The sequence below is a fragment of the Gopherus flavomarginatus genome, chromosome 12, assembly GCF_025201925.1.
Source record: "Gopherus flavomarginatus isolate rGopFla2 chromosome 12, rGopFla2.mat.asm, whole genome shotgun sequence".
Classification (NCBI taxonomy): Eukaryota; Metazoa; Chordata; order Testudines; family Testudinidae; genus Gopherus; species Gopherus flavomarginatus.
Genome location: NC_066628.1, coordinates 52,322,235 through 52,339,787, shown reverse-complemented (window position 1 = coordinate 52,339,787; position 17,553 = coordinate 52,322,235). Strand labels below are relative to the sequence as shown.

General features: G+C 47.6%; 1 protein-coding gene across 3 annotated transcripts; it reads left to right on the top strand.

Moving 5' to 3' along the window:
- Nucleotides 1-2,467: 2,467 nt before the first annotated feature.
- NOTUM (notum, palmitoleoyl-protein carboxylesterase) lies at nucleotides 2,468-16,174 on the top strand. Of its 3 annotated transcripts, none has more exons than XM_050919971.1 (12): nucleotides 2,468-2,619; nucleotides 3,364-3,708; nucleotides 4,996-5,048; nucleotides 5,490-5,585; nucleotides 9,367-9,427; nucleotides 11,046-11,104; nucleotides 12,232-12,334; nucleotides 12,930-13,121; nucleotides 13,803-13,903; nucleotides 14,017-14,164; nucleotides 14,725-14,772; nucleotides 14,886-16,174. In XM_050919971.1, exons 2-12 carry the CDS (start codon nucleotides 3,380-3,382, stop codon nucleotides 15,190-15,192), a joined length of 1,497 nt encoding a protein of 498 aa, XP_050775928.1. In that variant the 5' UTR covers nucleotides 2,468-2,619; nucleotides 3,364-3,379; the 3' UTR covers nucleotides 15,193-16,174. The 3 variants fall into 3 exon arrangements, with proteins under 3 accessions (XP_050775928.1, XP_050775929.1, XP_050775930.1); XM_050919972.1 differs by having other exon boundaries at nucleotides 3,349-3,708; XM_050919973.1 differs by having other exon boundaries at nucleotides 2,478-2,550.
- The last annotated feature ends 1,379 nt before the right edge of the window (nucleotides 16,175-17,553 follow it).

The window sequence follows — 17,553 nt, the reverse complement described above, 5'->3', positions numbered from 1 at the left end:
CAGTGGAACCACTAGCATGTGGCCATGGAACCTTTAAAGAGCAGCAACAACAGGTGGACCAATGAGAACTTTGGACATGTATCCACATGTCTTCCTCATATCATTGATTAATTACAACCAATAGAACTGCTGTATGCAAATAATTTGTAGGAGGAGACAAGTGATCAGTGGAGTCAAAATGGACCCATTTAAATTACCTGAGATGTTGACCAGACTTTGCCTGTAGCCTATATAATCATAACAATTACATACAACAGCTATTAATAACTTTAGCTTAATTACACCTAAATTTCTTCAAATGTAGCCTATAAATAAGGTTCAAGTGAAGTTTAACTATGTAGAAGCTTTGATGAGTCTGTGCCATCCTGTTGTCAAGATAATTTGGGACAATAAAAGTCTATTACAGATGCTACATATCTTAAAGGACACATTTTAAAATTATTTTTAATAAACTAACAGATTTACTTGTAAATTCTCAAGAATTTTTTCTCCACTCAGAATGAACACTGGAAGTTCAGAGAGGATACACTGTAGTTTTCATACAGAACAATAAGACTGAATCTCTCAAAATGGAACTCAGCCTTCATGATGGAACCACGATTGGCACCACCATGAAGAAAGTTGCTGATTTGGTTTGGGCATTTTTAATTTCCTTTTGTATGTATATGTACTGAGTTAGATTTTAACTGTATTGTCTGTATCCTGCATCCTTTTCTCACATGAGCAGTCCCACACTGATCTCAGGTCCCCACTCAAGTCACATCCTTCCTGATTGCCCAGCTATGCAGACTCCCCAGCTGGCACTTCCTAGTTTTGGGGGCTATGCTGACCACTTACACTGACTCTTTTCCACAGATGGGTTTGGTTTGCCCTGAGCTAGCTCCTTTGCTTTTGTGAGCTGGGGACTATGTCAAGACTTCAAAGGCAGTAAGAGAGCTATGACTGATATCACAGCTGGAGTGAGGTGCTGATTCTGTGGGGCAGAGAGGATCTAGTAGGCACCAAAACTCAGAGATAACTCAGTGGTGCTCAGAGCCCTACACCTTATGTGCAGTCTCACCACTGGCAGGGGCTCAAAGGGCACAAGTGCTGGGCAGGCCCTCAGGTGGAAGCACTGGTGTAGGTTCTGGCCCCACAGCAGCTGCAAAAAGGAGCGGCACTGGCTGCCTCACTGCCCATTCAGGTATGGCCCTGCAGCCAGCCCCACCCATCAGGGAGGGGCTGGCTGCAGGGCCAAACCTGAGTGGTGCTGCATATGCCAGGCTGCAATGCCATTCACTCAATTTTGGCCTCATGACTCCCATCATGGGGTTGTGGAGCCAAATCTGAGTGGGCAGGGGGGTGGCCAGCTCTGCTCCTCCTTGGTGGAGCCATAGGGTCAGCTCCTGCACCAGAGCTACCCTACCCTAGGGCCCTGCCCCAATCCCAGTAGCTCTCTGCTTGCAGGACTCCCTCAGAGAGTGCATCAAGACCTGCTTACAAGTATGGGGAGCTGCAGTTAGTACCCACACAGGGGAGCCAGCCAGGAGAGGGGCAGTGAGGAGCCCTGGGGGGAAGGGGCAGACATGAGGAGGTTCAGTTTTGTGTACCATGTGAACAAATTCTGGGAGTGCTATTGGGATAACTTCCAGTGAAATAGACAAAGGAGCCACCCTCTCCAATAATTAAAGAGGTACTGACCATCCCTGGAGGGGAGATTCCATCTCTCAGAGATAAGCCTGGGTAGCTTTTCCATGCAACAAGTGTTTTCCTTTGAAATTCCAAAAGCATTAAAGTACCTCCTCTCCACACCTAAACCCCGGGGGAATATAACATGCCCTTAGTGAGAGCACTGGAGGGGCAGAATCGGAGCTAACCAAAGGCAGTTATTTTCTCCTTTGAAAACCAGGAATACCTGTCCTGGGTCCCATCTCAACCTTCACCAAGCTCATTCATTTCTCCTTCTCCACCCAACAGGGCAGTCTCCATCTCATGTGAGAGAGACTCCAGGCATAGGGCCTTAAGGGCTCCCACTCCATTAGCACTCGGGATTGCTCAACTCTAGCACCAGAGACAGAACCGGGTCTGGGCCTGGCCTCAGCCTTCGCTCCAGAGCTTGGTGAGTTCTGCGGCTCCAGCTTTGGACCCTACTCTAGAGCCTTGGCAGGGCACGTGAGGCGGGGAGGCCGGGGGTTCCCGGCTCACACGTGGGGATGGGATTTCATTCTGCCCTGCTGTTGCCCAGGCAGGTGCTGGCGGGAAGAGAGGAGCAATGGGAGCGGCCGCCTGCACCCCCTGCAGTCCTAAACATTGAGGCCTTTGTTTCAAACTCAAATCAAACAGCCGAGCCGGAGACTCCTTCGGCTCCTGAACGGGGATCGGGCTGCCACCCTCGTTCGAGCAAGCCCTGCCAGCGTGCAAGAGTGGGAGGAGCAGTTCAGAGCCGCGCAGGGCCGGAGAGCCCCTTAAGGGGGGACGGAACCGAGCCCCGCGGCAGGACGGGGGACAGGGAAGCGCCCTGGCAGGGGGAAGGAGCCATTTGAGAAGCAGCCGGTGGACATGTCCCAGGCCGTGAGTCTGCTCGCGGGGCTGGGGCGGGAGCGCGCAGCCCCACACAGCGAGCCCAGCCGCGGACTGGAGGTGAGTCGCGGGCTGGGCACGTCTCCCGGACAAACAAGCCCGCCGGGCTAGAGCGCCGGGCGGCGGGAGCGGGGCACTTCAAAGGCCTGTCCGGCTCCGCCCGCCCTGGAGCCCAGCGCCCCTTGGCTCGGGGAGCCGCCGCTGCCCCCCGCTGCGCATCGCAGCGCCCGGACGGGACAGGACGGGGGAGGCGGGGCGGGAGCCGGCAGAGCAAAGGCCGGAATCTCCTGGCAAGGAAACAGTAAAGCCCCCCCCCCCCCCCCCCGGATCCCAAGGGGCGGAGGGGAGGGGAGGGCAGGGCGGAGGCTGGCCGGCTGCTGCCCCACGCGGCGCCCGGGCTGGCGGCGCCCCCGGCGGGCTCCCCGTGCCCCTCTGTCATGCGTCTACCCTGGGACGAGAAGGCGAGTCCGTGCGCCAAGAAAAGCCGAGCGCCCCCGAGCCCCGCCGCAGAGCCCGGGCACCAGCCGCCGGCCACCGCTAAGTACGCCCAGGCGCTGCCCTCGCCGCTCATTGGAGCGGGACTGAGCGGAGCGACCAGACCCTGCGCTGCCCTGGGAACTGCAGGAGCAGGCCCGGGCCAGCGACCCCAGCTCCGGCGAGCCTGGGGGAGACGGAGCTCGCGAAGCGCTGCCCGCCCCCGGGACTAGTTCCTCCTGGACCCGGAGCCCCCGCCAGTCTGCAGCCTAGCGGAGCAGGGAGCTGAGCTCGTCCGAGCGCCCAACTCCTCAGCTCCTTCCCCCGCAGGTGGCTCCGGGTCGCGATGGGCAGAGGAACCGTGCAAGTGCTGCTGCTCCTGGGACTGCTGCACTGGGGCCCCGGTAGCGAGGGCAGGAAGAACTGGAGGCGGCGAGGGCAGCAGCCGGCGGCTGCGGCGGCAGCCCGGGAGCGGAGCGAAGCGACCGGGCAGCCCGTGGAGAGCTTCCCGCTGGACTTCACCGCCGTGGAAGGCAACATGGACAGTTTCATGGCTCAGATCAAGAGCCTGGCGCAGTCACTGTATCCTTGCTCGGCCCAGAACCTGCACCACGAGCTGCGCCTCCATCTCCTGCTCAACAGCTCGGTCACCTGCAACGACGGCAGCCCGGCCGGGTGAGTGCGGGGCTGGGATCCTTTCCAGCACACAACCCGCTCGAGCCTCCCCTGACCCTGACGTGAGCCTGGTCCTGATCAGCCCCCAGCGCACCCGTCCCGATACAACCCCGGCCGGCGTCAGGTCAGAGTCCTGGCCCCTCCGCTCTCCCGCACGAGAGAGGCCCTTTCACCCCCCCCCCCCCACTGGCTTCACGATTCCGCCCGCATTATCCCGCGCCCCAAAGCTGCTGTGCGGGCTGGAGCCTGCGCTCGGAGGGCTCCTGCAGGCTGAAAGGGATGCCGGAGAACCATCTCCAAAGTTTTCGGGGAATGACCCACCCCATACGGCTCTGCTTCTCCAATTCCCGGCCCTTTCGTTTACTCCATCTCTTCCATGCTCCTCTCCCATCCTGCTTCATTCACTTTACTAGAACTACTTCATTCACATCCCTCTCTGTGCTTGCTTCCCAGCCCTGAGGGGTGGGGAAGGGAGGGTCAATGTCCTGCATTATAACTTATCAGTAGTTTTCCAAAGTCCATTAGAATCCGAAGCATTTAGAGGGCACAGCCAAAGACGTTCACAGTCACAGGGGTGGAGAGGATGACATGGGGACAAAGTCCTTAAGAAAGAAATCTGCCTGGGGCTATTTTACTTGATCCTGACTCCTCCTGTATTATCACTCACCCTCATCCTCACCTCTCTTTTATTTTTACCCTCACCAGCATGAGGTAGTTAATTCAGGGAGCCAGCACTCCCCTCTGTTCTTCATCTGAGTGTGTATAAGTGGGGATAACAGTGCTTACCCACCTTGTAAAGTGCCTTGAGATCCTGTAATGGAAGAAGCCAGAGAAGTGCCTATTATGATGATGATGATGATGATGATTGCTGGCCCTTATTCCTGCTTTATGTATATTTAAACAAAGTATGAACATTGTTGTCTAGCACTCAGTCTCTGCTTCCACCTCCTGGTCATTACTAAAAACACAGCAAGCAACAGGTGGAATAACTCTTTCCTGCCTGGAAATTCTTAAGAATTCTAGGAATTTGTTTAATGCATTTATTTTGGAGAGAGATAAAAGCCAATCTGCCTGGCTCAGGATCTCCGGGAAGGCCCTTTGATCAGATGGTTTGGAGCTCTTCTGACAGCCTTCCTGTTTCTTTCTCTTGTTCTTTAACCAAATATTTTTATGTAACCCTCTTGATATTATAATGAGTTTGTGATTCAAAGAGCTTGTGGTTAAGCTAGTCAGTCTGCCTAATGAATTTAATACTGCTTTCTGCTTGTGTGTGGTTTTTTTTTTAAGCTACTACCTCAAAGAATCGAAAGGCAGTAGAAGGTGGCTGCTGTTCCTGGAAGGTGAGCCTGGATTATTTTTTATTTCAGCACAGGTCAAGCTTTTTAGCCTATTTTGTAAATGAAGAGGTGGGGGTACGGGGAGAGCTACCCAACTGCTTTCTTCAAAGGCTGTGCAAAATGTGTGTGCTGGCTGCCTTCTGCATAACCAGTGTCTCCATCCTTCCAACCGACACACTCACTTTGTCATACACCTCTGCTGCCTGACAATTTAGTGGATTTCTTGGCATCCTAACTACCCACCTGACCCTAATTAAAGCTTCTTAATCCAGCTACTTCTTTCTGCCATTTCCTTTACCCACTGCTTGCACCATTCATCTCAGCCTGGGAATGCCATGTTCTATTGTACACATTCATCTCTCTCTCTCTGTGATACTTTGCCACTCCTTCCCTGAACAAAATGACAGCAAGGAACTGACTTGATTTTTTTTTTCCATGACCCAGGGGGATGGTATTGCTTTAATAGAGAAAATTGTGATACTCGCTATGATACAATGAGGAGGCTGATGAGCTCCAAGGAGTGGCCCATTACCAAAACTGGTAAGTCTTTTTGTGCAGGGGATGGAAACACCATTACACATTACATCTACCCTCTATAACAAAAGGAAAAAAAAGGGGGGGGGCGGGAATACACAGATTTTGTAGTGTAGCAGAATTCCTCACAATATACACTGTCACTTCCCCGTAATTGCTCCTGTTCAGATATTAATATAATATAAGTCACATGCATTTGACTGTACATGCATACATACTACCATTAATTAGTATGCACATGCACATGCCCTCGCAAAAACATGAAAACATACATACACATGTATGCATATACACTTGCAGGGATGTCATCCTTCTTTGAACCCCTTCTAATTCTGCAATATAATTTTACAGATGAGATGACCAGTACTGCACACATCTAAGATGAAGGAGTATCATTGATTTATATATTGCAACATGGGAGACAAGAGTCTTTTAAAGTGTAGTCCAAGGTCTACGCTAGGTGGGTAGGTTGTGGGGTACACATCACCCCCCTCCTCCAGCCCTGTGTAAATCAATCAAATATATAATATTCTACGAGGGGTCCCTCCCTCTGAGGTCCCAGAGGGAGCTGTGGCAGGGGGACCACCATGGTAACATGGCTGTAATGTGCCAAGGAGCTAGAGTCAGTGGAGACAGACAGTGCCACTATGTGGATGCCCCTGACTTCCTGCAGATCACCAGGCACCAGTGAAAAACACTATCCTGACTCCTCATCAGCAATGGGATGAGGTGGGAGGGATCTCTCCAAGGAGATGCTCACACATTTCTCCCCCTGAGACCCTTACCCTCATGCTGAAAGATCTGAGCTTTAGTCAGCAATTCTGCCCATAATGGATGAACCATTCAAAGCCAGCAGCAGAATCTGTTTTGAAAATTGACATTTAATGTTACATACTCTTATTTAGTGCATCTCGGCTCAATTTTTCTCTGTGCCCAAACTCCTGTCAGTGCAGGATAGGGGCTGATCCATAACTGGCTCCCTGATTCTGCTCCAGTGTTAGAGCAGCTGATGGCCCACTTTAACCTATGGCACTGGCATAAGAGAAAGATAGGTACCCTCCATCTCCTAACATGTTGCCCAAATCTGGTGCAGACCCTGCCTCAGCTGGCTTTATGCAAACTGGAATTTCCCTCCACAAGGGGAATTTTCTGTTAGCCACTTTCAGCCAGAATCTATCTACTTTGTGCTTCCGGGTAGTGGAAAGTAGATCATACCAGAAGATATGGGTTCTTGTGCTTAGCTTCCTGTAGTACTGGAAGCAATTACAGCAGTTTATATTTAAATGTTTTCCTATTTTTATTGTTTGGTGACTTCCCTGTATCTTATTTTTATTTGCATTCCACCCCCTCTGTATAATGGGGTGAATGATGCTTGATGCTCAGAGCTTCAGATAAATGCCTAGAAATACAGATTACCAGCCTTCCTTCCTCTCTTTCCTCTTCTGGCTGCTGAGCTTCATACCCTACTGCTCCCTGATTGTGGGCCAAATTCAATGCTGCGCCTTTCAGGAGGCACAGCATAGAAGGCGCAGCACAGGAGGTTGGGGGCAAAGGTGAGCTATATACATCACATATTCACTTCCCTAATTCTGAGCTTCTCTAAGAGGTGGCTTAACTCCCAGCGTAAGTTACAGTAATCCTAGGGGGTGCTTCAATTTATGGTGGCTTTGTATAGCTGACACAGCTGAAAATGGAAATAACTGGACTACTTTGCACTTGGGCCACTCCCTATCCAGCCCTCCATACACCAACCACGTCTCTCTCCCTGGCATGGCTCTACTTTTGGGGACTGCACAGGAGAATGATGAATGGCTGCCCACATCAGCTCTACACTGCTTCTGTGTTGGAGGAATTCTCACCAGGGCCATTGAGGTCCCATTACGTCACTAGAATGATATAAATGGGTCATAGTGGAGGCCAGAATCTGACTCTGTGTCTCCTACTTCTTTGGCCAGCCTCACTGGAACCTTTGGACTTCAGTATTTCATCTGTTCTTAAAGGGGTAATCATCATAACAGGCTCTGATATAATTCTTGTATAATAGTCTTGACGTGTCAAACTTCCAGAAGAAATTCATTCACTGTAGTTTGGGGGAGAGGCCTTCAAAGAGGGACTCACACACACCAGTGAATGTATTTGCAAAGACACACACACGCTATTATGTAATTCACTTGGATCAGTTTATCTATCTCAGATAGGCCTGCTCCTATGACTTGGAGGCCTCAAACTGCTGCAGATGGGAAACCAGATTGTGAGTTTCTGAGCCTCACCTGCCCTCCCATATGGCCTTGTGAAAGCCCTACCTTCCTTCCCATTTAGGGCAACCAGACAGCAAGTGTGAAAAATTGGGACAGGGGTGGGCGTAATAAGAGTCAATATAAGAGAAAAACCCAAAAATCAGGACTGTCCCTATAAAATCAGGACATCTGGTCACTCTTTTCCCATTCATAACTGCGTAAGATTCCTTCTGCATGTACAGTAGAACATCAGAGTTATGAACACCTTGGGAATGGTGGGTATTCATAAAATGTTCGTAACTCTGAACAAAATGTTATGGTTGTTCTTTCAAACGTTTACACCTGAACATTGACTTAATACAGCTTTGAAATTTTACTATACAGAAGACAAATGTTGCTTTCCCCTTATTTTTCTGGTAGTTTATGTTTAACACTGCACTGTATGTGCTATAAATTTTTGTCTCTGCTGCTGCCTCATTGCATACTTCCGGTTCCAAATGAGGTGTGTGGTTGACTCAGGGCCATCCTTACCCATATGCAAAGTACGTAGCTGCACAGGGCACCAGGATATTTGGTGCCCCAAATTTCCTGGTGCCCTGTGCAGCTGCGTGCTGCTCCAGCCCTTGCTCCAGCTCTTCCCCAGGGCCCCCACCCTGCTCTGCCTCCGCCCCCCTTTTTCCACCCCAGCCCCGCCTCTTCCTGCCCCTGGTCCACCCCAGCCTTGCCCCCACTCCCGAGCTCTGCAGCATGGATGGGCCTTCACTCACCAGCGGCAAGAAGCGCAGCCCAGCCACGCTGCCGGTGAGTGCTGGGGGGTGGTTCCCCCTGGCCCCCAAGTCAGCCTTGCCCCCCTCCGCAGAGGCCTGGGGACAACCGCCCCAATTCCCTCCCCACAGAGGCCTGGGGCCCCACACTCATCCCCATGGGGGGTCTGCATAGGGCCCCAGAATAGCTAGGGATGGCCCTGGGTTGACTGGTCAGTTTGTAACTCTGGTGTTCACAACTCTGAGGTTCTACTGTACTACAATTGCTTTGGTGAAGATTAGGGAAGCATTTAATAAATTTTTATTTTCTTTTAATACTGCTTAGAAGGTGCAGGTAACACCATGGATCTCCACATGTCTGTAAACCACACAGTTACTGAGTCAGCACAGGATTATGGGATCTCTACCTTTCCTTGCACTGTTCATGCCAAGGGCTGATTGTACATGTAGGTTCTTTCTCTCACTCACACAAATCCTATAATTGCTAGTATTGGAATTTACCTTACAGAATTTAGGAAGAATGTACTTTTATGTAGGTATCACAGCACCTCTTCATCGTGAAAGGTAATAAGTGCTGGGGTTCACCTCTGATGTGAATCAAGGGCTGAAAATCATATCCGCCAAGATGTAGGCACAGACACATTTCTGTTTTTCCCTCCCACTTCACCAATGGCTATTACAGTGTAAGTTTCCCTTCTCTACGGCCAGAGCCCCCACACCAGCCTCATTCTTATTGCTTTAAAATCTGAGAACAGCCTTTGTATATTTCTTTTCATCCACCTGCAGGAACTGGGATCCTGTCATCACAACCAGAAGAAAATCCGCACTGGTGGAACGCAAACATGGTGTAAGGAGGGGCACCAAGGGGAACAAGTTTATATTCCAAAAATTATATACAAAGAGGCACCATGAGAGGAAAAGGGAAGGGGATTATACCCCAAACATGGTGTAAGAATGGGGAGTGGACCATGCAAACATGATCTATTGCTTCCTAGGACAGCAAGAACAGGGAGTGCTACAGTGGCAGATAACATAATTAATCCTTGGTAAAAGGGAAAACCCTACAGTGTTCTGTCTGTCTACCACTTCAGCTTTCCCAGGAGTGGTGTTGACAATGTCCAGAGTGACCTGTGTCCAGTTCAGCTGAAGGCATGGGTTGGTCTAATGATGAACCTCAAGAAAAACTGGGGAGATCCCAGAGGATATCCTCCAAAGGAATAAATTGGGAAATACCATATCAGGCCCTGTGGCTGGCGACATGCCTGACAGTTCTCAGTGAGCTTCCGAAGCCTACTTCTGTTCAGAGGGGAGATCTAGGAAGGGGAGGTTGGCTTGCTTGTGCTTCTACATAGACCTTCTGGACTGCAGTACTGCAAAAAGGGAAGAGAAGCGGATATAGATGATAATTTCTATTGCAGCAGCTGGGGACAAAAAGCTAAGAGATGGAAAGATAGTTCCATTCCTGCAGAGACATTTAATAACAATACTTAGCACTTACATAGGGTAAGTGAGTTTTCCCCATTTTATATAGAGGGAAACTAAAGCACAAAGAAAAGCAGTGACTTGCCCAACGCTGCCCAAGTCAATGGAAAAGCCAGGATTAGAATTTAGATGTGTGCTCTAGAGCACGATGCCTCATAATTAGGGCTTCGTGTTTGTCATGGAGGTCATGGAAGTCACTGGTTCCATGACTTCCTGCAACCTCCCTGACTTTAGCAGCGACCAGTGTGGATGATCCCAGGGCTGCTCAGGAGGCCCTGGGGACAGCCACAGTGGCCGCTGATTAAGCGGCTCCGCAGCCAGCTGCTCGGGCGACACCGGGGGCCAGCCATCGCTGGAGTGGCCCTGGCCCTGAAGCCAGCGGCACTGTCCATTGCTCTGGGATCGTCTGAGCAGGACCAATGCAGCTGGCCCTAGGACCACCTGAGCAGCGGTCTCAGAGATGGCAGGAGCAGCCGCAGCTCCTGGAAGTGGTCCTGGGACTCCCTCTCCCTGCCGTGGCCGGAGCAGTTGCTGGCCCCCTGGAGCTCCCGCTCTGGCAGCGGCCAGAGCAGCCACTGACTGGCCCCTCGGTGTTCCCCCTCAGCAGCACCCCCCATAAGATTCAATCAGGTATTTATGGTATAAGTCATTGACAGGTCATGGGCAGTAATTTTTTGTTTCTTGCCCGTGTCCTGTCTGTGACTTTTACTAAGAATACCCATGATTAAATCGTAGCCTTACTTAATTAGATCAATAAAAAGGCTTAACATCCAGAAGGAAAAAAAAAAAAAACAACAGTAACTGACTGCCACGAGAGGTAATCCTTCCTTTGAGTATTCAAGGGAGTGGTATAAGCATCTCACTGAACAAAAAAACAGTCTCTTCCCTTCTCTGCAGGGTTTCCTTCCAGCTCCTTGACCCCAGACTCACCCCTATGTATGTAAAGCAAAAATGAGTGCTCACAAACTTCTCATCTCTTGCAGTTTCATCCCCTATTGCTCAAGTGATGTTTGGAGTGGTGCCTCTTCCAAATCTGAAAAAAGTGAGTGCTGCCGATGGGCTGGCTGCCAGACAATTATCACACATAAGAGGATATGGCCTGATTTCTCTGAAATTATGTGAATGAGAGACAAGCTTTTTCCTGCTGAGGAGCAGGAAAGAATAACAAGTAACCTCCAGATAAAACATCCCTCTTCCCTCATCACATCCTGCAGGGGCATGGTTCAGAGTCCCTGCATGCAGGGATGTCACAGATGCACATCTAGTCCCTGCAGGCTGCACCTGGTGTTCCTGAAGCAGCCTTTCCTTTTAGATAAGCCTCTCCTACCCTGCATACACTGCAAATTAAATGGAATGATTGGGGCACCATGGCTTGTAATGTCTTCTCATATAGCTGACCTGAGTGATAAGTGTAATTAATTCAGTCACATTCTTGTCCCAAACGGATGTTCAGCCCACTCATTGTTGGGCAGGAGCTGCTTGCAATTTGGCCTGCAAGACAAAAACTTGTGCATTATAATATGATGCTGTTGCCTAATGATATTTGTTTTGGATCAACACAATATCACTGTGACAACGGTGCAAAATTGTGATGTCTCCTTGGCACACACAGACGGACATTTCCTTATGCAGATAAAATTAAAGATCTTTAACATCCTGCAGATGAATCATGCCACCTCAGGATATGATGAGTCTTAAAAGATAACCAGGATTAGTACTTGGATGTGAGACCGCTACAGAAAACTCAAGGGGGCTTATTCTCTCACTTACACTGGATGAAACTCCACTGACTTTAATCAAGTTATTCCTGATACAGCCTGGTGTAACTAAGAAGCATCAGCCTGAAGGTGCTGCATGAAGTAATACTAGTAATTCAGCAGGACATATGCTTCCCTCTGGATCAAGCCAGTGAAAGCCTGTGCTAGGAAAGGCCCTCAGTACCTACCTGCCTTGCTCTTACTTTCATGTGGACTAACATTCTTCAAGGTTACAATTTGTAAATTTCAGTGTATAAAGGCTTCAAATGATAGAATTTGTTCACTGCAAACAGTTTCTCTGCCTTCAGGGTTCTGAGCAACTGTGGGATGGGGATGTGTGAGGGAAGCCTCTTCAATAAAGTTTTAGCCTACACATCACAGTCCTATGGATGATTAACTCTTTCTTTTGCAGATGAATATGCCTTCATGGGAGCCCTCATAATACAAGAGGTAGTAAAGGAGCTGGTGGGAAAAGGCCTTAGTAATGCAAAGGTCCTACTCCTGGCAGGAAGCAGGTAAGTATCTGCATAAGATTGTCTACAATGAAGAGAGAAATAACAGGAAAGAGCAACTGCAATGGAGCACTGTCTTTAGATTAGTCATGGGAGATTAGTTCCCAGACACTGCCTGCAGGTGGTGCTAGGAGGAGTGAGGCAGAAGCACTGGTAGCGGAAAGCTCGCACAAATACTCCTCTCGGCCTCTTCCTGTAGGAGCTGCAATACGGAATGATGTAGAAATACTGGCTAGAGGAGAATCTCAGCTTTTGATTCAGAGGAATTTATTTATGGGGAAAGAATATTAGACAATAGAAACATGGAAAATTTTGTCTTCAAATTTCAGGGTCTTTCTATTTTGAGCTGCCAGAGCTCTTGCTAATAACAGGAAAGAGCTATGCCAGAAAGAAGCAAATAAAACGGATGGCCTTTGGTTGCTGAACTAGTTAGCATTGCTTTTATTTCTGAGAATTTATGAAGTGAGGAAATAACTTGCTGACTAGATTATGTCCTTACAGACTGGTCAAATTGCTCAGTGCATCAAAAGGGTGAAAGCAGTATGTATCGTAGCTGTCTTGCAGGTCTATGACTGAATTACTGATCTTGTCATTGCAGTGCTGGGGGAACTGGGGTGCTTCTGAATGTGGATCGAGTAGCAGAGCAGCTGGAGGAGATGGGTTATCAAGGGATTCAGGTTCGAGGGCTGGCAGACTCTGGCTGGTTCCTGGATAATAAACAGTACCACAGAACTGACTGTATTGATACCATAACCTGTGCCCCAACAGAAGCTATTAGGAGAGGAATCAGGTACAATAAAATATTCTAAACTACCCTTACCCAAGAGCTAAGGATGAGGAGAAACCCTGAGGCAGGGCTCTGACACTCTTCCTGTCTTCCTTGCGTCCTTTTTGTATTTATAAGATACCTATCACGTGCCTCACACTTTGTTGATGAACTTCTACTTCTAAAGAAAAGAACTACAATTTCAAAGGCATATTCATGAGACTGTGACATTGCAGACACTGTACATTGATGTGACCAGACAGACACGGGGAAGAATGTTGCTGTTAATAAACTGAAATTGCTGTCTCTCTAATCCTCCCATCTCTGAGTGATTGTTATCTAGGGGAAGGTTCCATACCCTAGGATCATAAAAGCAAGTGACAGGAAAACTCCTATCAGAGCAGCCAGTCCACCTCTAGAACAGAGAGTATCATTGGCTAATGAAATCCCAGCTCTCCTCCTTCTCATAAGTCGTGTTTGATTAAATAATACTGTTCACACCTGCTTGCCTTCCAGCCGAATCAAGAAAGGTTAGCTATGTTCTTCTGTGCAGCGTTTTTTGTGCTCACTGCTTCATTCATGCACAGAGGACTCTCCAACTGCAACCAGCAAATGCTCCAGTGTTCTAGTGAATAGGAGACATTCCAAGCGGAATGAGACTGCATGGCATCGTGGCACTAACCCCACCATTGCTATGTCTTTCAGATATTGGAATGGCATTGTTCCTGAACGCTGCAAACTGCAGTTTAAAGAGGGGGAGGAATGGAATTGCTTTTTTGGCTATAAAATTTATCCCACTCTTCGATGTAAGTGCAAAAAGAAAGGCCTACCTGCCTGAGAGTCTGAAATTGGTCCTAGGCAATTCCTTCATTTACTGCTGCTAACCTGATGAAGACTCTCCAATTCTTTTTCCCTCTAGGTCCAGTCTTTGTGGTGCAGTGGCTCTTCGATGAGGCCCAGCTCACTGTAGATAATGTGCACCTAACTGGACAGCCTGTCCAGGAGGGGCAGTGGCTCTACATCCAGAATCTGGGCCGGGAGCTAAGAAATACTCTGAAGGATGTGACGTGAGTATTGCAGTAGGAAAAGCTGGGGTGTTTTTTTCCCTAAGAGAAGTCCTGCATAAGCTGGTTTGTGAGAGGGTCACAGTGGCTCTCTTGATACCAATGAGATTTATTTGGTATCTGTACCTAATCTGCATCAGGAAACATGCTCTTAACATATCTGGAAAAAAAATGAGGTGGGAACAGAGTTTTTGGGAATGTTTTAAGAGACACTGATCATAAAACACCCCAGCAACAGATGAAAGGATGACATGAAACCTCTCGTATGTCTTGGATGCTTCATGCTAAATCAGCTATTCGTGGCAGTCACTGTAGCGCCTATGAGCCCCTATAGATGCACCCAACCAATAAGCTATGGAAATGTGCCTTTTTCTGAAAATTCCACCCTCTTCTAGTCTATTCAGATTCTTATAGAATGTCCAGCACTGTGGTATTCAAGCATCATGCCAGGGACAGCAGAACTTCTAGCCAAGTCCAGGACGGGAGGGAGCGGGGAATTATCTGTGAGACAAGTCACCTTTTTGCCTTCTCACCATACCTGATCTGTGTTTCTTTCCTCTCAGTGCTAGCTTTGCTCCAGCCTGTTTGTCTCATGAGATCATTACGCGCAAGTAAGTGTCTCTCTTCAGAGTCTGTGAAATGTCATGAGTTAGCAAGAAAGGGAATATGGTAATACTGATACCCTAACCCCACTGATACAATCTGTATGGTTTGATTTTTGCAGTCACTGGACAGACATCCAGGTGAAAGGGACTTCATTACCCCGTGCCCTGCATTGCTGGGACCGCAGCCTGCATGACAGCAACAAAAATGGGAAAGCCCCTTTGAAGGGTTGCCCAATCCATCTGATTGACAGCTGTCCCTGGCCCCACTGTAACCCCTCATGTCCTACCATCCGGGACCAGTTCACGGGGCAGGAGATGAATGTGATCCAGTTCCTCATGCACATGGGTTTTGATGTTCAGAAGATGGCACAGCAACAGGGCCTGGAGCCCAGTAAACTTCTGGGGATGCTGAGTAGTGGTAGCTAGAAAGAATTCTCCATGAAAGGGCAATGATCAGATAAGGAGGAGGAGCCTCTAAGCTTCTCTCCCAAACTCTTTAACCTTCTCCATTCTCATGCAGATATGCACATTTACACACATGCACACTCACAAGTACACGTGCACACTTAGTGTGTGTCAAGAAAAAAAAGAACAGATTCTTGCTTACACCATTTGACTGAAACTCATTACCTTTAAACTTCAGGGCCCAATCCCGGCTGTTCAGAATCTCTGTATTACACAAGGTGGCCTGAAGCAGGAAGCAGCAACGTCATAAACACCAGCATTGAGAACCTTTCCCAAGAGCTAAAAGGACTCTTACCCTTGCTGAGAATGTTTCACATCATAGACTTACAACATATGGTGAAAAAAGCACTGGATTTTTTTTGTCCAATTAGAAGTGAAGGATTACATGACTTCCTAGAGGTCAGCATCTCATGATGTATCATAATGTACAAACCAAGGACATGTGCTAGGAATGGACATTCTTATACTCAATTTACTTTTGTATTATTTTATAAAATGACTTTTTTATTACTTATTTTTTAAAAAATTAAGCAAGAAATATAAAATTAATGATATTGTTTTGTAACATATTTTTTTTAAATAATGAAAAAACCTCCTGCTACTATGGCAATGTGGGCATATTTATTTTAATATGTAAATGCTATTTATAAGGGCTGCCTAGAGAACTGCTCATATGTCTTTGTAAAGTTGTAAATACTGCTCTTGGGTTTTCTGATCACACGTGTGTGGGAAAGGGCAGTATTGGCATTATTATTATTATTATTAGATTCCAATGTTCCCTTTGTAGTATGTTTGTTGTTATTTCTGGAATGGAAAGGATGTAATGCACAGTCTAGTTACAGAACTTGGTAGTCAGAATCCACCATCCCATGGCAGTGATTAATACAGGATCACAATTCCAGACTATGTGCAGACCTGAAACTCAAGTAAATAGTTTCAAATATTAAGTGTTTAAAAATCTTTGCATTCATAGATTCTAAGGCCAGAAAGGAGCTCTTTGATCATCTAGTCTGACCTCCTGTAGAACATAGGCCTCCACAAAATCATTCCTAGAGCAGATCTTTTAGAAAAACATTCAATCTTGATTTAAAAATTGTCAGTGATGGAGAATCCACCTTGACGCTGGGTAAGTTGTTCCAAGGGTTAATTACTCTCACTGTTAAAATTTTACACCTTATTTCACTCAGTATTTGTCTAGCTTCAACTTCCAGTCACTGGCTCATGTTATATACCTTTCTCTGGTGGACTGAAGAACCCATTATTAAATATTAATATTTATAGACTGTAATCAAGTCATCCCTTAACTCCCTCTGTTAAGATAACTCCAATTGCAGTCCTTGAGTCTACCGCTATAAGGCATGTTTTCTAATCCTTTAATCATTCTTCTGGCTCTTCTCTGAACCTCTCCAATTTACTAACATCCTCTTTGAACAGTAGACACCAAAAAGTGGACACAGTATTCCAGCAGTGGTCACACCAGTGCCAAATTCAGAGGTAAAATATCCTGTCTACTCCTACTCCTGTTAGAAAACAGACATGTCTACCAGTTTAACTTAGACAATGAAAAATGTATAAGCTCAAGGGCCAATTCTGGCCCCCTGTATGCTGCTCTGATAGCACAGAAGGCATTTAAAGAAATCACAACAGGTTGGGGAAGAATTTCTCTGGCACATGAGCAGCATGGAGCCACCCTACACTGATCCCATAGCATAATGTGTATGGAGAGATGTCCTGGGAAGGGAGGCTCCAAGGTGCTAAGTGCTACGAAGATTCTGGGCTTCAGTGCAGACTGCATCGGGCTCCCATAAATTTGAATACCTGTAGGGGCTGCACTTGCTCCCAACCAACCCAAGAGTCCAGGCAATGAAAATGTGGTTCAAAGTCACCTTTGCTTCTCCTGGCCCTAACCTGTCCCTTCTGTGACACACAGACGTCCCCTGATGTTTGAAAGGAGAGTAGACTCTGTCCCCACTCTACTTACACTAAATTCCAGCTCAGAGAGACAGCTGGAGCCAGAAATACAGACAACGTAATTAGAAATATAAGTGTAACAAAATAAAACGAGGTGATCTGAACAGTTTTGAAAAATTCTATGCAGGGAGACACAAAATCTTTATAATGTAAGAAATGTGATATAGAATAACAATGACACACAACATACGTGTCTGGAATCAAAATAAATTTATAAACGGGCTTCAGAAGCAGCCCCATCCAATGAATAACACCAAGAAGTCTTGAAAACAAGAAGAGATGGAATACAGTGCTTCCTCTGAACTCATGCCATACAAAACTTGAGTAACCACTCAATGATGCCAGCATACG

Bases quoted from the DNA above. Each gene is read 5' to 3' on its own strand.
- NOTUM (XM_050919971.1), top strand. From the start codon at position 3,380: ATGGGCAGAGGAACCGTGCAAGTGCTGCTGCTCCTGGGACTGCTGCAC. The intron at 14,165-14,724 runs GTGAGTATTGCA...CTTTCCTCTCAG, and splicing joins AATACTCTGAAGGATGTGAC to TGCTAGCTTTGCTCCAGCCT. The intron at 14,773-14,885 runs GTAAGTGTCTCT...TGATTTTTGCAG, and splicing joins CATGAGATCATTACGCGCAA to TCACTGGACAGACATCCAGG.